The following is a 25218-nucleotide window of genomic DNA, read 5'->3' as shown; positions in this document are numbered from 1 at the left end:
CAAGACCCTGCCTTTAAAAAAAAAAAAAAGATAGGTTAGATTTATCATTACTTTTATCTCATTGTTTTTAATCAACATTAAATTTTATATTGTTTTGTTTCACTTTAGTTTTATGGCTACTCTCACAGGTGATACTAGTTTTCCATTTATGGTAGTGGTGTAAAGTCTCCTTTTAAAATAAATATGCTTACATGTAAAATGAGTGTATTTGAAGAAAAACATCAAAATAATTTTACAGGTGGTGCAAGGATATGTCAAAAATCAAGAAGTTGGTATAGAATGGCTGATGTTTGGTAATATAACTTTATTTCAAACACAAAAATCTCAAAATCACTTAAAACTGAAACATTATTTCTACTTTGAATAAAAGCTTTGGCTGTATGCTCATTTATTTGGTAAATTATAAGCCTTGTGCTGGATATCTGCTTGAAATTTCATTATTTCCTACCCACATACTGGTGCCAGAGAGACATTGAGTAAATTACTAAGTTGTTCCACGTTTCCCCTACTGGACTCATTCCTTTGCTGGCCTGTATATGTTGTGTGTGCAAAATAAGATTTTTCTTTAAAACATATTTTCAGTTACTTGCAATTACACTTAAACTCCATAATAAATAGCGAAATAGCTGGAGGAGAGGCTTTTGGTCTTTTAAAAGCACATCAAGAAATGCAACACTCTCCAAGCACAGGCCTTTCAAAGGGCAGAACAGCAGCAGAGGAGGCATGGCGTGAGACCAGAGTCTCAGGGTCAGTTGTTAGGTGAGGGGCTCATGTTTTCCTATTCCCTTCCACCCCGTGGAGGTGGGGAGAGGAGTAAATCTGTATACTGATGCAAAATACAATGGTGACTTATGACCAGCATATGTGTGTGTGTGTGTGTGTGTGTGTGTGTGTGCGCGCGCGCGCGCGTATGTGTGCATAGATACATAGCAAATTTCGTGTACTTTTGCCAATGCTACCACGTTTCCAACATTTCCAAGAAACTGCCCCTTCTGTGAACCGGAGAGCGACTTCCAGGTCTGGCTCTCCAAGGTTTCCTCAGGAAACCGCAGAGGCCACGTAGGGTTGGCTCGCTGCCTCAGGACGGGGGCTGCGACAGCCCAGCGTGCCGCCGTCTTCCCGCCCAGGCAGACGGGACGCCTGGCCAGCTCGCATCTCCCCCGAAGCCTCACTGCGTTCTGCCCACCCAGCGCTCCGGCCGCCCACGCTGGCGGGGGCCAGACATCCTCCTTCGCGGGCCCGCCAAGCCCGGCCGGACGGGGTTGGGGACCGCCTTTTCCAGGTGTCCCGGGAATGCAGTGCCAAGACTGGGACGCGGCGGGGAACTCGGGGCTCGTCCGCCCACGGTAGGAAACCCGGTCCCCCAAGCGGGGAACACCAACCAGGAACCAGGAGCTGAGCCTCTTCCGGGGCGGGGCAGGCCATCGCCGCTACTTAACCAGCTCTCCTCCGAGGGGTGGGGAATATGAATATGCAAAGAGCTCCCCCCGCCTGCCACTGGATAGGCGGCGTGTTTAATATTCATAACGCCTCAAAAGTCTCCGGGCTCTCGCAAAGACTCGCGATACGTAGGGGGCGGGAACGAGGTAGGACCTCCTCTGATTGGTTGCTCTCGGAGAAAGCGTGCCTTCGATTGGCTGGTGTAAAGGGGCTAGTGAGAGTGTTTACCATATGGGCGGGAGATTCGGATACCTATTTTCTGTGTTTCGGGCTATGTAGACGAGGACCCAGGCCAGTTTTTCCTATCCGTATTTACCTCCTCGTCCCCCCGTGTAATTTCTTTACTCCATACGTATTAGTGCTTTACCAGTGTGCTACAACCATAAAGAGCATATTCCAAGCACGGTATTCGTTTGAAAGCTCCAATCCGCTCATTTCATAGATGGAGAAACTGAGGCCAGAGTGGGAGGACTTGACGTCTGTCTCCTGACTCCCAGCTCTGGGCTGTTCGTCGAGGGCGGGCCCCGGCCGCGGGCTGCAGAGCGCGCTCCCGGGATCCCACGCCTGCGGCTGCGCTCGCGCCAGGCGCGCCCCAGGCCCGCGTCTCCTCCCGCTCCGAGGCTCCTCCTTCGTACCCCTCCCGGCCGCGACAACCCCAGGAGCCCCTCGCGCCTCCGCCACCTGAGCGTAGGGTGTATGGCTTGTTGGTCCTGGGTCCGCCTGCGGCTGCCGGTGCCTGAAGGCCTCGCCCAGCCCAACCCCACCGTACACCTGGGGAGCCCGAGACCAGGGGGGACAGCGCGTTAGACGTGATCCAGCCCGCGGCAGGCCCAGGGCTAGACGCGGGGCTCCTGATTCCCAGCCCCAGGCTTTGGCCGCTGTTTCCTGCTTGGTGCCCGCGTCTTCGTGGTGGGTTGAGATGGCCGAGCATCTGGCCCTACCGCTGCCGCGCCACATAGAATTCGCGCCTGCGCGGAGACTTTGGCAAGGCTGCTAGCGGCGGAACCCGCCCCCTTTGCCCTGGCGACGCGTCACCGGTTGCCACGGAGACCGCGCTGTTTACCTCACTGTCCTGCCGGAGCCTGAAGCTCCAGCGGGGGTAAAGAGGCTCCCATCCTGAGCTTGTGTAGACTTCTTTGAGGCGCCGAGGTAAGTAAACCCTCGGCCTACCCCACCGACTCATAGCCGCAGCCCTGTGCCCTACCCAAAGCTTTGTGCAGGTTGGGATCAGCCCTAATTTAGGTCCTCACCTCTCTGGGGTTAAATTTTGGGACCCATACTCAGACAAACTTGGGAGAGGCTGTAGGAGGGACTGGACTAGGAAGAAGTGGGGAAACCCCGTGTTGTCTGAGGGCACTGGGTGGGCTGAGGTGCTCTGTCGGGTCAAGCTTTGCAGCTGGCTCTATCCTTGTGTGTGGGGAGGGCTTCAGAGATCCAGAGGCCCCCAAGAGCAGGGCCTCAGATTTTTGGGTAGGGATGGGCCCATCTGAGGAATGCAGTTCTCGCAGTCGTTCAGAGATGTGTGCAGATGAAGTGGGTAAATTTTAGTCTTTCTCTTGCTGCCTGCCTGTACCAGCTGCATGTGTTCTTTCTGTTCTCTTCTTTTCCGTGTCCTGCAAAGTTTTTAGATTCTTTTATATTTTGAATAGGCTCAATACCCAGTTGTCGATCTACACATGTCACATTTGTTCATTTTTTTAAGAAAACATGTCTGGGTTCATCTGTTTGGCAGAACACTATCTTATGACCCAGCAATTCTAATGAATCATAAGAATGCATAGATGTTTTTACTAAAAGACATGTATGAGAATAGTCATAGTATTCGCATTATAGCCCTAAAGTGGAAACAGCCCAAATATTAATAAATGGTAAAAAAGACAGCTAAATTTTGGTATATTTATATAATGGCACACTACACAGCAATGAGAATGAACAAACTACAAATATATGAACAATATGGATGAGTCTTACAAACAATGTTGAGCGAAATAAATCAGATACAAAAGGATACATGCCATACGGTTTCATGTATTTTAAGGTCAAAACCAGCAAAACTAATCTGTAGTATTAAAGTCAAGGTAGTGGTTACCCTGCAGGGTTTGAAGTGGAGACTAGTGACTGAGAAGAGGTTTGAGATGCTGGTAATGTTTGTTTCTTGAGCTGGGTGTTGGCTACATAGATGTGTTCATTTTGTGTACAGATTATGATACATTTTCTGGTATGTATGTCACACTAATAAAAATTGACATGAAAAAAGGACAAGTTGCTTTCATTTAATCTAAAACAAGTCTGCCTTTGATCAGGACTTTGGAAACCTCAAATGGCTAAACTACTACAATCTCCACCCAAGTTCCTGCCCTTGGAATGGCAAATTGCCAACAAGAGCCAGTACCACAGAGCAGAGGCCCAAAGGTCTCAATCCGAACGCCTGGTGGCCGAAAGCCAGAGGCTTGTGGATGAAATTGAAAAGACCACAAGAAAATCTCAAAGTGATGTGAACAAGAAACTAGGTAAGGTAACGTGCTTGGAATATTTGTGAGCATGTTTGGATGAGGCTGTTGAGGTTTAGCTATAGTGTCATGTTCAGGCGTGGCCATGTATTATTCTCAAAACATTAGGGAAAAATCATGTGTATTCTCCAGGTTCTATGTTTAAGTTCACTGCCAAGATAGACACACAGTAACCCAGTCTGATTTTCAGCCATCCATCATTCATTCGTTCTTTGATTTTATACACATTTATTGAGCATTTAAGAGCATTTATGGACTATGCACTGGGAATATTCCAGGGAATGGAATGCATTTTAGGGGCTTCTGGCTTGAAGAGGAGACAAGTACAAAAATTAATAATTAGAATGCAGTTGGTCCTCCATATCCACAGATTTGACCAATCACAGATCGAAAATATTTGGGGAAAAAAATCCAAAAATAATACAAGTAAAAAATACGATATGACAATTATTTATATAACATTTACATTGTATTAGGTATTATAAATAATCTAGAGACAATTTAAAGTATACAGGAGGATAAGCATAGGTTATATGCAAATATTAAGCCATTTTATATAAAGGACTTGAGCATTTGCAGATTTGGATATGGAGGGGGCCCTGGAACCAATCCCCTGCAAAATACCAAGGGACAACTGCATGTGCAGATAGGTGCTGGGATAAGAGGAACAAAGGCAGGGGTATGGTAGGCACAGGAGAATTGGGAAAGTTTTCCTAGAGAGGAACATTTGAGCTGGGTCTTAAAGGAAGAGTTATTATCCTCTTGACAATCCCATATTTAAAAACAGCATTTAAAGGGTGATGCCCTTAAATAAGCAAAACCAAAAATAAACATGAACCAAACCAAACAAACAACATCTCTCAAACAACAAACAGTGATAAACCAGAGGTCACAAGCTCAAATATCTATCAGGACCAAGGAGGTAACATCGGGCTTGGATATAAGACAATAGGGAGTCATGGGGGATTTGGGGACCTGGAGAACATTTGCCCCATCAAAGGAGGCAGCTGCTACTCAATTTCAACCCATTTCTTCCAAGAGAAAATAGGGGCCCAGTGTTGCCTGATTATCTGACTTTTTTCAAGAAAATCTGAAAAGGTGGAATTTATCCACTTTTAAAATAAACTGGGCCAGCTGAATAAACACAGCAAGGGATAAAATCTGCTCTGAGAGCTGCTAGTATTTTGACCTCCAATAAACCAGAGCTTCATTCAGGCCAGCTACATTAGATGTTAGGCTCTCCTGATGGTTGATGCTTACCAGCCTAGAGAGAGGCCTGTTCTAAATAATTGTGCAAATAGGTAGATGTTAAAAATGAGGACGCACCATTCATTTTTCACACTTGTGTTTCAGTAGGCATGGGGAAGACGTTTTCAAGGTCTGAACCTTAACTTCATTGATTCATTGAATTGTTTTAAAAATTAGCCACTTATAATGGCATTAAAAACATTAAATGCCTAGCTATAAATCTAACAAAAAATGTGCAAGAGTTCTACACTGAAAACTACAAACCATTATTGCAAGAAGTTAAAGAAGTTCTACATAAATGCAAGGATATATTAGTTAATGGAGGAAAAGTCAATACTTAAAAGTGTAAATTCCAGCTCCCTCCCTCCCTTAATCTACAGTTCAATGCAATGCTAATGAAACTCCGGGCAGGTTTTCTGGTGAAATTGTCAAAATGCTTCTAAAATTCACACGGAAATGCAAAGGGTTAAGACTAGGCATGACTGTCTTGAAGAACACAGCTGGGAGACTTTCACTGGAGATTCTAAGACCTATGCTAAAGCTATGGCAATTAAATCAGTGAAGTTAAGTGAGGACAGACAAGTTGACCAATGAAACATAATGGAGTCCAGAAGTGAACGCATACATATACGTTTGTCTGATTTATGGCAAGAGCAACTGCAATGTAATGGGAAAAGGATAGCTTTTCTGATAAATTGGCTAATTGGATATTCATATGGAAAAAATTATATCCCAACCCGTATCTCATATCATACATAAAAAAATCAGATTTAGGTGGAGTGCATATCTAAAGGGGAAACGTAAAATAGTACAACTTTTAGAGGAGAAGATTTTTATGACTTGGGGAAGGTAAAGATTTCTTATTTTTAAGCAGGACCCAAAAGAACGAAGCATAAAAGAAAAAAATAATAAATTGGACTATATTAAAATGAAGAACTTTTGTTTATCAAAAAGACCCCATTAAAAGGCTGAAAAAGCAATCCACAGAGTGGGAGAAGATATTCACTATACATATATCTGACAAAGGATTCATATCCAGAATATATAAAGAACTTTTAAGAATAAAAAATAAAAAGATAACTCAATAAAAAAATGGGCAAAAACTTGACAGACACCTTACAAGAGAAGAAATTCAGAAAGTTGATGAACATATGAAGAGGTTCTAATTTCATTAGTCATCAGGGACATATAAATTAAAATCAGAGCTGAGATGCCATTACTCACCAGAATGGCTAAAATGAAAAAGAAGAAGGAGGAGAACAAGAAGTAAGGGGGAAAAAACAGAAGAAAAAAATACCAAGAGTTGGAGAGAGCAACTGGAACTCTCATACCCTGCTGGTGGAAGTATAAATTGGTATAACCACTTTGAAAAGCTTTGGCAGTATTTACTATAGTTGAAGATATGCATAGCCTTTTACATAGCTATTCCACTTTTAGGTATGCATCCAGAAGGAATTCATATATATGTTTACCAAAAATACATGGTGCCATGTCCAAAGGAAAGCCATTTGTAATAGCCCCAACCTAGAAACCACCCACATCAACAGTAGAATGAATAGTGTCGTATTATACAGCAAAGAGACTAACAGATCTATAGCCGCATGCAACGCTACAGATGAATCTTACAAACTTAAAATGCTGAGTGAATATATACCACATTATTCCATTTATATAAAGTGAAACAGAAGAAACGAAAACTTCATCTATAATGTAAGAAGTCAGCACTGATGTGTGGAAGCAGAGGAACTGGAATGGTCATGAGAGACCTTCTGGGATGCTGGGAATGTTCTACTTCTTGAGTTGGGTATTGGTTACATGGGTGCGTTCACTATGAAAATTCACTGAATTTTATGATATGTGTACTTTTCTATAGGTTTATGATATTTTGATAAAAAGTTAAACATAACTTTCAAGTTCCTGTGCTAGTGCTGATGATATAGACATATCAGACGGGTGCCTGCCCTTGGGAAACCTGCCATCTGAAAGTGGAGATGAGTCAGGTACACAGATACCTGGGGTGTGGTGTGATCCATCCCATGAGTGGCACCAATAAAGCACTGCCAGATTGGAGGAGGGGGCAAATCACTTCCAGCTGGTCTTATCCAATGACTTCCCAACTTCGCAATCCACTTAGTCTTCATCCAACTTGACCTTCTCTACAATATTGGATGCTTTTGGAATTCTATGGCATAAGTTTCTCTGGGTTTGTTTCCTTTCTCTCTGGCTATTTCCTCCTCTTCTCCATGTTGATGCTTCTTTTTCCTATTCATCCCTTATTGGTGTTCCCTGGTGTTTTGTTCTTGGCTCTCTTAGCTTTTTCTTCTCTTCTCTCTGTACTTGCTTTCTTGATGACCTCATTAGAAATTTTATTACTATCCTCTTTGTGCTATTGTTTTGCAAGTAGAAATCTTCAGCTCTAACTTCTCATGAGAACTTTTAATGGAAATAGAGAACTATTTGCTATATATTTCCACCTAGATTCCTTTAGGCACTTCAAAATAAATACATCCCAAGATGAACTCCTTGCTTTCCCTCAAAACTTGCTTCTGCTTCTGTAATTCCTTACCCTGGTTATTGGGTTAATTCATCCATCCATCCATCCATCCGTCCAATAAGTCCAACATTGTGCTAGATACTTAGGAGTGTGAAGTTGAAGAAGACAGACACATTCTAGAATGCAGGAGAGATAAACACACAAGTAAAAAGGTAACTAAAATTAAATTGCAAGTTTTTAGCCCAGACTAAGACATTGGCCATAAAGATGGAGAGAAAAGGTGTTCAATAATAAGTATGTTGGATTTATAAATAAATTTTAACAACAGAAGCCAAGGAAATAGCTTGGAAAAAACAATAAAGGCAGGATGAATGTGACATTTAAGGGGATTGAGTAGAGGTCCAAGTTGATGTATAGAGTACATGAGGGGAAACAGCATGACGGAGATGAGAGATGGGTCAGGACCAAGTCTGAGGAAGACCTTGAATTTGGAAGGCTCATCAGTTCAGCAGATAGCCAGTTAGAATTTAAGAAGTCGAGATAGAAATCTGGGAATCAACACATAAGGGTGTAATAGGAGCCATGTGTGTAGATTAGATTATCCAAAGAATGTATTGGAAGAGAAGAAAAGAGTGCATAGGATGAAGAGGATCAAGAGAAGAGCTGGGGAATAACAGTTCAGGTAGAAGAACAAAATGATGAGACCAAGGTCATGAAATACAAAAGATAAGAGTTTCACGGGGGAGCATGTCTTCTATTGTACCAATGGTTGTCTAAATGCCAAGGAGGCTGAGAGCTGAACAAAAATGAATTTGGATTGGTGACTTGAGGATTATTGGTGACTTTTGAGATAACAGGTCCAGCAGGGTAGTGGAGGATGCAAGGTGGGGGTGGAAGTCATTTACAAAGTGTGAGTGGGGAGGCTTCAGTTTCCATGGTGGATCAAACACATCTTCTCTCCTTTTTAGAATTCCAACAAAATAGCAGTAAGGGATTAATGAAAGCTATGCCTCAAGGATGGGGTGGGGGGTGGGGGGAGAGAGAGAGAAGAGAGAGAGGAGAGAAGAGAGAGTGTTGGGGAAGAAGCAACAGTAAACAAATGATGAAAACAAGATTTTAGCAAGCAGAAGATCAAGTTGTAACACACGAGGGATTACAGAAGTCAAGATGGGTAGAAAACAGCAAGAAGTTAGCTGATTCATTCTGCAGAAACCTTGCAGTGTTCAAAATGGAATGCATCCAGTTACTTCTGAAGCTGGAGGTTAAGGATAGAACCAGAAACAAAATTGGTTGAAAGTCTTTATAAAGAGGCCCCTTTCCATTCTAGCTCTCCCTCACCCCAGCAGAAGGTTAAATGTTAAAGGATTCAATGATGATCTACTTAGTGAATAGTAATTCTTCCAGTTGGTTCCTTCCCAGGACACTGGTAGGCAGGCTTCTACCCTAAGACAGATTAGAAGATTTCTCCATGGAGAAATTAACTTGTCCGAAAGGAAAGATCTATAGACATTCACATTTGGGGGTTCTCCGGTGAGTTGCCTGGGCCCTGCCTGATCACTCTGTACAATGACACCTCTGGTTGACAAGCACTGTCCCTGCAGACGGAGCTTCTAGGTAGCATTTTAACATCTTATTCTTAAGTCAGATGAGGATCACCAAATGTTTAGGGAAAGTCTCTAACATGGCAGACACCAAAACAGACAAATAAACACACAAACTCAGGAAACAGTGCATAGAGCAAAAGAAAAAAATACACTATCAGATCCTTAGAGAATTTAGAGAAGATAGTACATCCATGGAACAAGCAGAGGAGTCCTTAAGAAGAAAACATTTGGAAAACAAGAGTCCTTGGAAATTAAAAATATGAGAACAGAAAAATCTTAAAAATCAAAAAAAGTGTTGAAAGAGAAAGTTGAAGAATCTCTAGAAAGAAGAAGAAAAAAGACAAAGAAATAGATAACAGAAGAGAAAAAATAAGAAAATTAGAAGATCAATCTGGAAGGCTCAGTAACTAATAGCGGTTCCAGAAAAAGTGCAGAGAAAATGGAGAAATCATCTGTGAAAGAACACAAGAAAATCTCCTAGAACCAAAGGACCTAAGTTTTCAGACTAAAAGGGCATATCTGGTGTCTGGCACAATAATTTAACACCAGTGTTAAATTTCAGAACACTAGGAAAATAGGGAAATTTCTAATAGTTTTCAGAGCAGGAAAAACAGGTCACACACAAAGAACCAGGAATCAGAACAGCATTAAACTTCTCAATAGAAACTCTGGAAACTAGAAGGAAATGGAACAACGCCATCAAAATTCTAAATGAGAAAGATTTACAACCTATAACTCAGCACACAGTCAAATATAAGCAAATGGTGAGGGTGGAATAAAGGCATTTTCAGACTTGAAAGTTCAAAAGTTTTACTGCATGTGTATCCATTTCTTAGGATGTTCCTGAAGGATGTGCTTCAGCACATTGAAGAAGTAAATCAAGGAAGAGGAAGAAATGCAATCCAGGAAATAGGACTGCAACACATGAGAGGGGTGGAGGGGATTCCTGGAAGGAAAGTCATGGGATGACAGCCATGCAGCAAACTAGGGAGCCCACCCATCCAGACTGGAGCAGGAGGACAAAATTGCTCTAGGAGAGAAACAAAATCGATAGATTACTCAGTGGGTTGGAATATGTTGAGTGGATATACATAGCTGTGTCAGAAAGCTTGAAGAAAAATTAGCAATGTAGAGAAAAACGAAGCAATCACTATAGTAACCATTTTACTCTCTCATAACATCATGTTGTGAACCTCAAGTATACACAATAAAATTTACTTTAAATGAATGAATGAATAAATAAGTGAGTCATTTTACAGAAGAGGAAACCGACAGTTATACAACCAGTACATTATGACTTTAAGATTCAAACGCTGAACAACTCTTTCTGAATTCATCATATATGATATACTTTTCCTACTGTAATCAGTTGTCTTTTACTTATAATGTTTAAAAAATTTGCTTTAATGATTATTTAAAAAAAGACAGTGAAACAAAAATGCAATTATTAACCCCTCTAAAAGATAGAAAATTATATAAGAAATTTATCACAGTATACTATATGGCTCAGGTGTAAATAACATTTACGTATATATAAAAATATAAATAAACAATACATTTACTTATTACTTAACAAAAGGGTTATATAACTATATTAGGAGGCAGAAGGACCAGGGTATGTTATGTGACTTGGTTAAGAACAAATCATTATCTTTCATCATCAGAAATCAATAGATAATATCAAAACTGATAATGAATAAATAGCGGCATAACCAAATGCCAGAAGATATAATAAAAGTGTTTAAGGTGGTTGCACCCAGAAAGTAGGGGTGGGTAAGAATGGGTCAGAGAATTGTAATACTTTGTAATACTATTTGACATTTCAAACAACATACATCTATATCTTTAATAAAATTAAGTTATTAAAAACAGTTGGGCACTGAAAAATTAGAGTGAGTGTAGAATGATAAATTTAATGTTGAATGTAAGAAGAAATATATCTTCTCTCCTTCCTTCTTGTTAATAAACATTTAAAAAGATGAAAAGATGCCCCCAGTAGCACAGCTCTGAGAAGAACAGAACATGTCTCCCATAGTTTTACACCAGTCCTCAAGTTTCTAATCAAAAGCAGGCTACATTGGGAATAGATTAATCCTGGCATAACTTGTCTGTGTGCTTCAGAACAGAGACTTGAAGAAGTCAGGTTCTGGAAGAAGGAGTTAGATGACAAACTTGAGCAGCTTGTGTATGAGACCGAGGATCTACTCACATATAAGACCAGATTGGAAAAGGCCCTGGAGAGCTTTAAAGAGCCGTTGCGTGTCACTGAGACGTGCCTGGCATACAGGTAGGAGGGAAGGTTCCCTGAATGAATCATCTGTTGCGAGAAATGAGATGTCGGGTAGGAAAAGCTGGCTGTGCGAGATGGTGGGTTAGAACGTGGCAAATGAGCAGTGTTCTTTCAGAGCCTGAAGTTATCCTGGCATGCCCAGGACTGGACTTGGTTCATGTCCAAACTCTGCTCTTGACTGACTCAATGTAAATATAAGGTAGGACTAAGTCTTGCTGTGGGTATCAGAAACCTGCAAAATAACATTAAACTTAAAGTAGTTTCTTTCTCTCTCACACTGAAGGAGTCTAGAGATAGTCAGTTTGGAGTTGGCGTGGTGGGCCACAGTTTTAGGGCTCCGGGCTTTTTCTATCTTGTTGCTCCACTGCATGTGGCTGTCACTCCCAAGGTTACCTCATGATTTAATATGGTGGTTGGAGCTCCAGCCATTACGTCTACCTTCCAGCAAGTACGAATAAGTGGGGTTTGGCATTCACCATTTCTGCTTGTATCCCACTGACCAGAACTTAATCACATGCCACACCAATAGAAGCTGGGAAATGGTTGTCTTCATTTTGGGCAGCCAGGTACTCAGCTAAAGAAAATCAGGTGTCCTATTGCCAAGGAAGAAGGTGAGAACAGATACTACAGCTCCTGGGGGATAATAATTCTGCTCTGATACACAGAAGCACTTTGCAATCCAGACAGCACTATACGAACTTGCCTTTTTATTATTATTTCCCTTCTATAAATCCAGTGAGTGGGATGACCCTCTCTGCTCTGGGGTGATGCTGGTTTCCAGGCCTGTTCCCTACCGCAGACCTAGCTGGAGCACCCTAACAGGTCTCCTTGCTGCCCGCATAGCCTCCTCCAACTCCATGCTCCTTCCACAGTGGCTGCTGAGTGAACTTTTCCAAATACAGATTTTTACAGGTTCCCCCCGTGCTTAAATCCTTTAATTACAACCCCAGTAGCTTCAAGGTAAAGTTCAAGCTTCTTAGCTTAACAAACAGAGTTCATCATGATGGGACACCCATGATCTCTCTGGGTCCATATCTCATCCCCAATAGTGGGATGTGCTTAGGTGTGCTGAGCTGCTGGAAGTTTCCCAAACACACCATGGCTCTATATTTCTGGAAAGCCCTATTCTTGTCATAAGCTTAGCCGAGACCCTCTGTGGCAACCAGCAGTCTCCCCAGCCAGCTTTAGAGAGTGTGAGGCAAAGGGGAGTAGCAGCTGGTCAAAGAGGCCAACACCCAGTTGGCTCAGGTCTAAGCCTATGGATGATTATAATGTAGAGGTTGCTAAATTTATTGAGCATGTACTATGTGCCAGGTACTGTACTGTATGCTTGTATATCTCATTTGTACCTTGCCACAGTCCTATGAAGTACTAATAATTACCCCTATTTCATAAAAGCAGAAATCAAGACACAGATAAGTTATATGACATGCCCAAGTCCACACAGCTAGTGAGTGGGGAAGCCTTCCTCCCAAGCACTGGCATGCAGGGTAGGAAAGAACAAAATGTCAGGCAGTGGGGTCAGTTTTGGGAGTTGTATAGCATCGTGGTTAAAAGCAAGTATAATACTCAGTTCTAAGACACTGGGTAAGTTACTTAGTCTCTCTGAAACTCAATTTCCTCATTTGTATTGAAAGGGTTAAGTGAGAATATTTATATAAAAAGCCCAGCGCAGTGCCTGTCACAGAGAGAGTGCTCAGTGGTGGAGATAACTTTACATAATAATATTGGTGTCATTGTTATTACTAGCTATTATTATTATATAAAACATCTTTCTGGGGATTCAATTCCCTGTCTAAAAAGCAGGACTAGGATCAAGGAAGAACACATATGTCTTTGAAATTCTAAGTCAAAAGACAGTGTTTCCAAATGAACAGGTAAAAAGAAATAGACTTTAGAACTAACGGTCAAATGAGAAAAAAGCCGTTTCACATTTTGCAGACTGGGTGACGAGCCACCAATCCATTTTAAAGTCACACAGACACCAGCTAATATCCGTCACCCACGGGTCACCAGGCAGATCGGGAGATACTCGAATCGGTTGTCCCGACAGTGTCAATGCCCAGACGTTAGCCGGCACCGAGTGGCCTTCCTGCACGTGCCGGCTGACCCGCTGCCTTTCCCGGGCCAGGGAGAAGCGCGTGGGGATCGACCTGGTGCACGACGAGGTGGAGCAGGAGCTGATGAAGGAGGCGGAGATCATCCGGGGCGTGATGGCGCTGCTGACCCGCACCCTGGAGGAGGATGCCGAGCAGATCAGGTGTGGCGCTCGGCCTGCCCTCCACGTCCCCGCCGGGAGTTCTGAGAGGAGGCAGCACCCGCGAAGGCCAGGCTGCTGGGCACGGAAAGAGTGGGGTTTAACTCTCACAGACACTCTGTGGCCCCGACACGCAGGCTGAGAATGGGCCACAGTCCCCAGACGTGGCAGTGGCCCTCCAGTGGGGGCTGGGGCTGTGTCTGGATTTCACCCCGATTATAAACTGGAGGAGGCGGGAACCCACTGCTGCCAGGGCTGACCCCTCACAGCATGCCACAGTGGTGACACTGGGAAATGTCACAGTGCAGGGGAGGGAGGATCTCGAAGTCCAGGTTAGGTTATGCTGACTTGTCACCAAGCATCAAATGGTGTGTGTGTGTGTGTGTGTGTGTGTGTGTGTGTGTTGGGTTATGGGAAACAGGGGGGACAGAGTGCCACCATCCTGTACCAGACCTAGCCTCAGCTCTGTTTTCAGGGTCTCCCAAGAACCCGTAGGTGCCACCTGGGCATTCCGGAGGGAGAAACCCAGTTTATCTTCTCCCTTTAGGTTGAACCGTTCTGCCAAGTACAATCTTGAAAAGGATTTGAAGGACAAGTTTGTGGCCTTGACTATCGACGATATCTGCTTCTCTCTCAACAACAACTCCCCAAACATCAGATATTCGGAGAATGTTATGAGAATTGAACCAAAGTGAGTGGGCCGTATGGTCCTCCTCCCTGCTGGTGGTGTTGTGGTGCTTCTCAGACAGGCAGGACCTATGGAACCTCGTCCTTGCAGCCGCTGGGGGCTGGGAAGGGGCAGGCTGGGGGCAGGGGCAGGTGCTGAGTGCTGACCACCCTGACTCAGGGCCCACGGGCTCCAGGGTCCTCCAGGTTAGGCCCCACTTTAAGAAAGTCTGATATAAAACCTTTGAACATTTAACATTGATTCTTTTATTTGTTCATGTTTTTAACAAGTAAAGGGATCTAAGTGTTTGAGGGGCAAGTTAATAATTTCCCCCTTTCCATTTTTACACCCCCTGAGATACAACCAGTGTTACCTGTATGTTCATACAAGCATATGTATGTACTCACACACACAAATTGATTTTGTTTAGTTTCCAAAAATGGGATTATGCTATGTACTTTTTCTGTAACATCTGACCTGCATTTTTCAATTAACATTCTATCACAGCCTAACTCTTATTAATTTTTGAAATAAAACATACATATAGAAGAGTGTACAAATAATAAGCATACAGTTCGAGAATTAGCTTTATGTTAGTTACCTTTTGCTGTATAACAAATGACTCCCAAACTTAGCAGCTTAAAACAATAAACACTTATTATCTCACAGTTTCCGTGGGTTGGGAACCAGGTGCTGCTTAGCCAGTGCCTCAGGCTCAGTGTCCCCCGAGGTTGTCGTGGAGCCGGTGGCTGGGACTGTCGTCCCATGAAGCCTCGACTGGGTGGGGCCCACTTCCAGGCTGACTTGTGGGTAATGGTGGGCCTCAGCTCCTTGCCACGTGAGCCTCCCCATGGGTCAGTCTCGTGACAGAGCAGCTGGCTTCTCCCATAGCGAGTGATCCAAGAGAAAATGAAAGAGAGAGAGAGAGAGGGAAAGAGCAAGAGAGAACCCAAGACGGAAGCCACAGTCTTTCTTATACCTTAATCCCCGAATTGACATCTCATCCTTCCGTTTGTGAGAGGTGAGCCAATAAGTTCACCCCATACTCAAGGTGAGGGGATTACACATAGGCGTGAGGACCAGGAGGCAGGGACCACTGTGGCCATCCCAGAGGCTGCCTCTAATCACAGAGTGAACCAAATCCTCACGTCACCACCAACCAGGCCAAGAAAGGAACCATCGCCACCACCCCACAGAAGCCCCCATCCTGTCCCCTTCTGATCAGTATCAATACTCCCTCTCTCCATCCAAAGGTAACCGCTTTCCGGACTTCTAATAGGTTTGTTTTGCCTGCTTTTTATTAAATAGCATCACACACTGTATGTTTTCTGTGTGTTTCCAGTGTCTTATAATTAACATAATTTTGAGGTTCATCAATGTTATTACATATAACTAGTAATTTATTCATTTATTTATTTATATCCGTATGGACTCATGGTGTATGTTACAATCTGTTGTTATTATTTATTTTGGTGCTTAGATTGTCCTTAGCTTTGTAATCTAGACCAAGTTCCTTTATTTTTCTGAGCTCAGTTTTCCTTGTCATGAGGATTAAATGAGATAATGTCCATACGGTGCCAGCCCAGTGCCTGGCACAGAGCAGGGAGGTTACCCAAAGTGACAGCTATTAATACTGCCACCAACAGACCACTGTTCACTCTACCTAGAGATGGGGAAACATTCTAGGTGCTTCCGATGGGGAGGTAGCCCTAGCTTCCGTTGCATTTCCAGGAGCTTGTCTCCCTCCCCACGTCCCCACCCTAGCCCCAAATGCTGTGAATGGACACGCACGGGGTCTGTTTCAGCTCTGTGAGTCTAGACGACTGGTTGGACTTCTCCACCACCAACGTGGAGAAGGCTGACAAGCAGCGCAACAACTCCCTGATGCTGAAGGCCCTGGTGGACCGAATCCTGTCCCAGACGGCCAACGACCTGTGCAAGCAGTGTGATGTGGTGGACACGGCGTTCAGGAATGGGCTGAAGGAGAGCAAGGATGCCAGGGACAAGCTGGCAGCTCATCTAGCCAAGGTGAGGTCCCCGGAGGGAGCATGGAAGAGCAGACCCGGGAGGCTTCGCTGTGGGAAATGAGAGCACTCCCTGGGCCAGGCCACTAGACTTCCGGGCTTGTGATATCGGGTTAATTCATGAGTAAGGGTCACTCACATCTCTCTATCTTAGTGGCAGGCTTTGGGATTTGGGGAACTGGAATGAGACTTTGCCCCACTCTGGGCCTCTATTGTCACTCACTGCTGCAGAGAACAGGTGCAGAAGACAGAGCCTTGAGGCAGGGGACGGGAGGCTCAGGATCTGGCCACAGCTGTGTGCCCAGCTGTCTCCCCGCTCGGGTCCTCAGCTTCTCCTCATGTGAAACATGGAGGTGGACTACATGGTCTCAGATGTGGTCTCAGACATGATCTCAGACCTCCTTTGGGACTCTGAAGTTCCATGACTAAATGCAACCAGTGTTTCCAAACTCAGTTGCAGCTCTGGGACTCAGGGTGGTTCTCCCTCCCGGTTATGGGGACAGTGAGGGGAATGGCCCTGATTTGTAAAATCTGCAGATTTCTGTAGTATAAATATGCCCACCAGGGTTGATTTCAAGTTACCTGTTTAACAATGGGCTGGCAAAGTTCCTGAAGATTTAGCAATCAGAGCCCTCCTGAGCCAGTTGCAGTACACCTTCCTCACCACCAAGGACCCCTGGATCCTGAGCACATGTGAACACCCCACAAGGCTAAGCTCAGGGATCCTGGGGACTAGAGTCGAGTGGCACAGTGCTGCATTTAGACTGAAGAGACTCAGGCTTAAATTCCAGTTCTGCGATACCTAGCTGGGTGAGTCAAACAGATCCCTCAAGCTCTCTGAGCCTCTCTGGGAGGACAAGGCACATTTCACACGCTCAGTGGCGACATGTGGCCCCTGGCTGCTGTGTTAGTGCAGCTTTGGGGGAACGGGGTCTTTCCTCGACTGTGGGGAGGGTGTGAGGAGGTTCATGGAAGTGAGACAGACTTAGAGAGGATGGCCACAAATCTGATGGAGCCATGAATGATAACCAAAACTGAATCTGAAATCATTTGCTGTTTTTTTTTTTTTGTTTGTTTGTTTGAGACAGAGTCTCACTCTGTTGCCCGGGCTAGAGTGCCATGGCATCAGCCTAGCTCACAGCAACCTCAAACTCCTGGGCTCAAGCAATCCTCCTGCCTCAGCCTCCTGAGTAGCTGGGACTATAGGCATGTGCCACCATGCCCGGCTAATTTTTCTATATATATTTTTAGCTGTCCTTGTAATTTCTTTCTATTTTTAGTAGACACACGGTCTCGCTCTTGCTCAGGCTGGCTGAAATCATTTTAACATTCAGAAGTGTGTAGTCTAAAAGAGAAAGTATATGAAAAAAGCAGGATTTCATTAAGTTCAAAGGAGTTAACAGGAGAAATCATGTAGATTGCTTAAGAGCCTAAAATTTCAAGATCTGATTGAGAAAACTGTCTGCCTGGTTATAACAGCTGGCCAGAAGCCTCCCTGGTCATGAAAAGACTTAGCAAGCTGAGAAGACAACCTCCAAATTAAATGATAGGATAACCTCCAATTTGTTTGTGATGACACAATTGTTTCTTTACTGGGCAAAGCATATTTTACACTCAGGAAGATTTAGAATTAAGTGTATGAATGTTTAAGATAATCTAAACCAGAGGTCAGCAAACTTTCTATAAAGAGTCAGATAGTAAATATTTTAGGTTTTGTGGGCCAAGAGGCAAAAATCAAGGCTATTATGTGGGTATTTACATAATCAGGGAGAAAAATTTTCCACAAATTCTTCATTGACAAAACTTATAATAATAACTGAGTACAATTTTTTGGAATCCAGGTCTACTAATGAAAAGGGAATTCTTTTTTGGGGAGGTACCATCTTGCTTTGTTGAGCTTCCAAGTTAGTGTTTCCTACAAAATCTATTTGCACGTGTTCAGCTGTTCAGGTTGATCACAATGAGATTTTAAGTATTTCATCTTTGAAAATGTCTTTGTATTCAGATACATACTGCCAAATAATGATAACAACCCATGAGTGTACGATTTTAATTGAACGTATTCATTGCTTGGAAGGCATTTATAGATTTCTGTTAGATTTTTCTCCTGATATTTCCCTTTTAGCCAATATCATTGCATTTCAGATTAATTACTTCCAGCACAAGGTTACCTAGAAACTCCTCAATTGCACATTTACATGGATTTTGAAATATGGAAATTTCCTTTGCTTTTACTTTGAGGTCCAAAACTACTGCTTGGAAATATCTGTTGCCAATTTGTGTGGGAATGAAGGTCTTGCTTCTTGTTTTGACTTTTGACAGCACAGGAAGTATATAAAGCAGCTTGACGTTACATGTAATTAAAATCACATTAGTTGTTGAAATGACTTTACTGTAGTATAAGCTTTGGATATATGTGCTGTCTTGCCTTGTAATTTTAGGTTGGATTCATTACAAAATATTATTAGGTCTGCAGCAAAAGCTAATTTCCAAGGCCATTCAGTGTTTGATAACAGTGGTTTAAGGTAGTTCTTCTTATTCAGCAAAATTTCAATCTTGGCTCTGAGCTAAAATAAATCACAAGAAAATTTTGCTACTTCTAAGCCACTGAATTGCTGAGTGGTAGGGCAAGTCGGAGTATTCAGTGTCTATTTCTGACACAAATTCACAGCACCACTGATGGTCAAGTCTTCGAGAGCTACTGAAGTTCATTGTGATGACACTGGTTCAATAACAAGTGGTAGATCCAAATATTTTCTGCAAAGTATCATTTGATGAATATAATGAATAACCAGCCATAAGCTTTAAATAACTTACATTTTCACAAGCTCTGTAAATTTGTTCAACTAAGCCTTTTTCTGTTCAACACAGATTTGTACCACCATCAGCTGTGACACTTCTTAGCAGATTCCACTTCAGGCTGTGCTAAATTAGTATTTTCTCAACTTTTTGAAAATAGTTATTCCATGCAGATCATTCACAAAGGCTAATTCTTTAGTCACTTCAAATTCAGCATTTACTCCTTGAATAAACAACTGAATTGTATCAGAACACCTGTCAACTCATTAAGAGCAAAGGGGACCATTCAAAATCATTTGCCTGTTTTTTTTAAGACAGGGTCTCACTCTGTTACCCAGGCTAGAGTGCAGTGGCATCATCATAGCTCACTGCAGCCTCAAACTCCTGGGCTCAAGTGATCCTCCTACTTCTGCCTCCTGAGTAACTGGGACTATAGGCACGTGCCACCACACTGGGCTAATTTTTTCTATTTTTTTGTAGAGATGGGGTCTTGTTATGTTGCTCAGGCTGGTCTCAAACTCCTGGCCTCAAGTATTCTCCCACCTAGGCCTCCCAAAGCACTAGTATTACAGGCATGAGCCACAGCACTTGGCCTTGCCTCATTTTTAAAATTAATTATTGATGCTACTCCCTATGTCCTTAACTCTTTGAACAATGCTTTCTGCAAAAAGACTAATAGTTTTAAACAAGTTTATATTCTCTGGACACACTTCCTCAGCTGCTGAAATCAAATAAGATTGAATTAACTCACTATCAGCAAATGGCTTTCCTTGTTGGCTAACAAATGAGCCACTTGGAACCTTACTTTGGTTGCAGTCTCATTTCCATTTTTGTGAAGAAATTCTGTAGTAATGAGATACTCTGTTTGAAATTTTCTGCTTTTTCTGATCGTTGCTTTTCTGTGCACTGAGAATAATGTGATGAATGCTTAGTCTGGTTATGTTCATGTTTACGGTATTCTCTGAGCACAGCTACATGATAAACACAATGGTTTGACACCCAATTGATTAACAAAACCTGTTCTCCACTGGGCCTTAACAATGCAATGCACAAAGCCCACTTTTCTTGTTTTAACATGGTGAGTGTGAACTGTGCTATGGTTTGAATGTTTGTGTCCCCTCCAAAATTTATGTTGAAACTTAATCTCCAATGCAACGGTATCAAGAGGTGGGGTCTTTAGGAGGTGATTAGGGTAAGAAGGCTTTGCCTTCATTAATGGGATTATCACCTTATAAAAGGGCTGAATGAAACTAGCTAGGCCCTTTGCCCATCTACCTTCCATCATGTGAGGACGCAGCAGCAAGACACCATCTGAAAGCAGAGAGCAGCCTCACCAGACACTAAATCTGCTCATGTCTTGATCTTGGACTTCCAAGCCTCCAGAACTGTGAGAGAGAAATTTATGTTCTTTATAAATTACCCAGTCTCAGGCAGTTTGTTATAGCAGCAGGGATGGACAAAGACACACTGGTAATAAAACAGTAAAATAAGATGTCACTGTATGGTGATACACAGATAGAAAGCTGTCAAGTCATAACTGTGTCACTGTGACTTGTAGTGCTCTGGGCAACAGTGCAAAGGAAGGAGAGCATCACGTGCAGTCTGTCGCGATGAATTAATTCTGCTGTGGTAGTTCAGAAGCAATTATAAATAAATGAATCAGCGTGGCTGTGTTCTAATACAACTTTATTTATGGACCCTAAAATGGAATTTTATACAATTTTCACATGGCATGAAATATTCTGCTTTTGATTTGTTTCAATCATTTAAAAATGTAAAAACCATTCTTTTAAGAGAGTGAAAAGACAAGCCACAGACTGAGAAAAAAATTTGCAAAATACTTAACCAATAAAGGACAGTTATCCAAAATATACAAAGAACTCTTAAAACTAAACAATATGAAAACAAACAACCCAGTTAAAAAACAGGCAAAAGACCTAAACAGACACCTCGCCAATGAAGTTATACAGATGGCAGTTAAGCATATAAAAAGATGCTCAACAAAATTTGTCATTAGGGAACTGCAAATTAAAACAACAATGGGATGCTCCTTCACACACCTGTAGAAAATCCAAAACACTGACAACTCCAAACGCTGGCAAGGATGTGGAGCAGCAGGAATTGTGATTCATTGCTGGTGGGAATGCAAAATGGCACAGCCACTTTGGAAGACAGTTTGGCAGTTTCTTACAAAACTCAACATGCTTTTAGGATTCAGCAATCTCATTCCTCGATATTTGCCCAAATGAGTCAAAAACCTATGTCTACACAAAAACCTGCATATAGATGTTTATAACAGCTTTCTTCATAATTACCCAAATTTGGAAGCAACCAAGAGAGGTGAATGGATAAACTGTGGTACATCTGGAAATTGGATGTTATTTGGCATTCAAAAAGAATGAGCTATCAAGCCATGAAAAGATATAGAAGGCCCTGGCATGCACATGGCTAAGTGAAAGAAGCCGATCTGACATTCATCCTGTATGATAATGAATCATGATTCCAAATCTCTGATGTTCTGGAAAAGCCAAAACAATGGAGACTAAAAAGATCAGTGGTTGTCAAAGGTTTGGGTGGGTGGAAGAGGGAAGGAGGGATGAATAGGGAGACCCCAGGGGATTTTTAGGGCAGTGAAACCTATTCTGTATGATATAGTAGTGATGGATACATGTAATTACACATTTGTCAAAACCCGTAGTATGTACAACACAAAGAGTGAACCCTAATGTAAAGGACAGACTTTCGTTGATAATAATAATGTATCAATATTAGCTCATCAACCATAACAAATGTGCCACACTAATGCAAAATGCTAATAACAGGAGAAACTGTGTGAGGGGGAGAGAGGGTACAGGGGAACTCTGTACGTCCTGCTCAATTTTTCTTTAAACCTAAAACTGCTCTAAAAAATAAAATCTATTACTCAAAAAAATTCTTATTTCACAAAAAGCAGGTGGCAGACTGAGTTTGGCCCATAGGCCATAGTTTGCTGATTCCTAATTTAACCTGTAGCAGTAGTTTTAAAGAATCTATGTATTTTGGATATTTAAAGTGTTTGTAAAATTTGAGAGAATTTGGCCTGTTTTTTAAAAAATTATCATTTAAAATATACAATGAAATGATTTAGCCTTAGGATTTTAAGATGAAACTTTAAGGTTGAAGACAGCATAAGAATATTTAGAAGAATTTAAAGAGTTTTTATAGTTTTAGTTTTTTAGTTTAAAGTTGTTTTTTAGTTTTATATATTAAATTGATGAGATTTATTTAAGAGCTCCAGAAGGCCTTATTTGTTAAGATAATTCAAGTATTTTTAGAAAGCTGTATGTCAAATTTATAAATGCTGCTTTAAATAAATGTTCAAAGGATTTTAACTAAGTTTTAAGTGAGATCAACTATTAGTCAAAATGAGTTTAAAGTGACTGTTAATATTTGCTAAATTAAAAAATAGTATATCTGTGAACTGAAATTAAGAAAAGCTTAAGAAATGTTAGAAGAAAGCTTAAGAAAGCCAAATGCAATGTGTGGACCTTGTTTGGGTTCTAATTGGAACCAACCAACTCTTACAAAAAAATATGGTACAATTGGGAAAATCTGAACACTAAATAGTAGACGATATTAAGAAATCATTCTCTCTCTCTTTTTGGTGTGATAAAAGTACTATGGTTATATCAAAAGGAAAAAAAGAATCCTTACATTTTAAAAATACATACTCAAGTATTTAAGACTGAAATGATGTAATATCTGGGATTTACTTTAAAATAACCACACCGATGGGCGGGGATGGGGACAAGATCGGCCATGTGTTGCTCATTGCTTCAACTGACGATGGGAACATGACATTCATTATTCTCTCTACTTTTGTGTATGTTTGGAAGTTTCCATGGCACGAAGTTAAAAAAAAAAAAAAGAAAAGCTTAAGGAAGAAATAAATTTTTTAACTAGTTAAATATTATTTTTAAAAAACCCAAGTAACTTATAAGTAGTCTTTTCTGTACACAGAGCCACTCTCAAAAATATCAACCAAACTCAGATTGAACTGCTCATACTCCTCAGGCTTGCAGCGGACAGAACTGGTGCTGGCGGGTGGGAGTGATGAGGACACAGGAAGCTTCTGCTCCTGCAGCACTGAGACCCCTGTGCTGGCCAAGCCTTTGCTGGGGGCATTCTCCTTTGCATAGGACATGAGGCAACAATGGCTAGTCTCGTCCCTTCCATCTGTGGGGTTCTAAGTTTGGGCAGGTCACCTTACCCACTAGCAATCACTGCTTCAGGGAAGAGAGATCAGACTCACTCTGGGGTCCTGCCTAAGTAGAATCTGAGGCTCCCTCTTCCTGTCTTCCGTGGCCATAACAGATCTGCTGTCTGCTGTTGAGTTTTGAGGAGCACAACCTGGCCTCACCTACTTTAATCCTTTCTGTAAGGTCATGGAAGAGATTGCTTCCCAGGAGAAAAACATTACAGCTCTTGAAAAAGCCATCCTTGACCAAGAAGGGCCTGCCAAGGTGGCCCACACGCGCCTGCAGAACAGGACGTACCGGCCTAATGTGGAGCTGTGTCGCGATGTTGCACAGTACAGGCTGATGAAGGAGGTTCAAGAGATCACTCACAACGTTGCAAGGTAGGCTAGCGGCCAGCGAGTAGAGGGGCCCCGGGCTCCATCCCAACCTGGATGTCAAGCAGGGGCCAGGCAGTGACCACAGGGGTGGAGCCTGCTCTATCAGGTTTGAGGAATTCCTGCCTGGAGAGCAGTCTCCACTGGCTCCAGCCAAAATTGTTGCGTTGCAGGAAATGGATCCCAATGTTGAAATGTTTCTAAAGAAGCCCAAATCCAGAAGTTTAGGTAAAATCTGCAGTTTTAAGTGTTGGCATTTCATACAGGTGTCTGTGTCATGAGTCTGGCCTGTGGCCACCAATTGGAAATCTCTGTCTTAAGGAGGAGAGAGGGAGGGGCAGAGCACATATCAATTTGGCTTCTGCACTGAACACCTGGATGCATTTTTTCCCCCTGAAGACACAATGCAGAGAGAGAAATCGTTCTCTTCTGTTTGTTTCTTCTCTTAGATTAAAGGAAACCTTAGCCCAAGCTCAGATGCAGCTGAAAGGGCTGTACCGCCGACAGCTGGCCCTGCAGGAGGAGATCCATGTCAAAGAGAACACTATCTACATCGACGAAGTGCTGTGCATGCAGATGAGGAAGTCCATCCCACCACGGGATGGGGAAGACGCTGGGGGCTGGGCCGGGGGCATCCACCCCGATGCCATCTGCTAATAGTAGGGCTTGGTCTGATTCTCATTAAACCATGTCAGAAAACAGCAGTACAGAGCTCTCATTTCAGGCTGGCGGGACTTCTAGGCAGCCTGCCACAACCTCTTGGCCAGGATTCCAAGCCGCTCAGGGGCTGAGTTTTGGTTGCAAGTGTCTTCTCTTATGCTGCTGGTGCAATGGTTGTTTTGTTACTGGTGTGGCAAGTGGCGCTTGGGCTCTCTGTGCAATAGAAATTAACAAGAGGCCAAACGGGAGTCACAGACATGGCTTTATCGGGGCTTATCTTGAGTACAAGGGAGACAGCACCAAGGAAAAAGTCCTCAGTCTGGCTCTCCCACAGGAGTTCGGGAGTTTTAAAGAGGCTTAGGTGGGAAAAGGGTGCTGTGTAAACATGCAGAGGTGGAGATTTCTTGCATCTGCACAGTTCTATTACGTGCCTTTTCATGCGTTGTATGTCTCAGCATGTTAAATCTCTATCCCTGAGTGTGATTTTTAGCATTAAAATGAGATTATAATGAGGAAAAAGTCAGGGTAAGGTCAGTATGGGGGCCTATTCTGGCTCGAGGTGGTTAGATGTGGATAGGTCTGGTGTCTTTGTAGCCAGATGTCTTATCAGCTC

At 42.6% G+C, this 25218-nt stretch overlaps 1 protein-coding gene across 1 annotated transcript; it reads left to right on the top strand.

Moving 5' to 3' along the window:
* Positions 1 to 2476: 2476 nt before the first annotated feature.
* TEKT1 (tektin 1) lies at positions 2477 to 24647 on the top strand. Its single transcript, XM_045526031.1, has 8 exons — positions 2477 to 2589; positions 3744 to 3950; positions 11418 to 11583; positions 13718 to 13846; positions 14391 to 14534; positions 16316 to 16538; positions 23755 to 23951; positions 24395 to 24647. Exons 2-8 carry the CDS (start codon positions 3761 to 3763, stop codon positions 24600 to 24602), a joined length of 1257 nt encoding a protein of 418 aa, XP_045381987.1. The 5' UTR covers positions 2477 to 2589; positions 3744 to 3760; the 3' UTR covers positions 24603 to 24647.
* The last annotated feature ends 571 nt before the right edge of the window (positions 24648 to 25218 follow it).

This window comes from Lemur catta, chromosome 15 (genome assembly GCF_020740605.2).
Source record: "Lemur catta isolate mLemCat1 chromosome 15, mLemCat1.pri, whole genome shotgun sequence".
NCBI classification, from domain to species: Eukaryota; Metazoa; Chordata; class Mammalia; order Primates; family Lemuridae; genus Lemur; species Lemur catta.
The sequence above is the reverse complement of the archived record's forward strand: the minus strand, read 5'-3'. Positions and strand labels throughout refer to the sequence as shown.

Coding starts and splice junctions, on each gene's coding strand:
- TEKT1 (XM_045526031.1), top strand. CDS start 3,761: ATGGCTAAACTACTACAATCTCCACCCAAGTTCCTGCCCTTGGAATGG. Junction 14,535..16,315: donor GTTATGAGAATTGAACCAAA/GTGAGTGGGCCG, acceptor GGTCTGTTTCAG/CTCTGTGAGTCTAGACGACT. Junction 16,539..23,754: donor TGGCAGCTCATCTAGCCAAG/GTGAGGTCCCCG, acceptor CCTTTCTGTAAG/GTCATGGAAGAGATTGCTTC.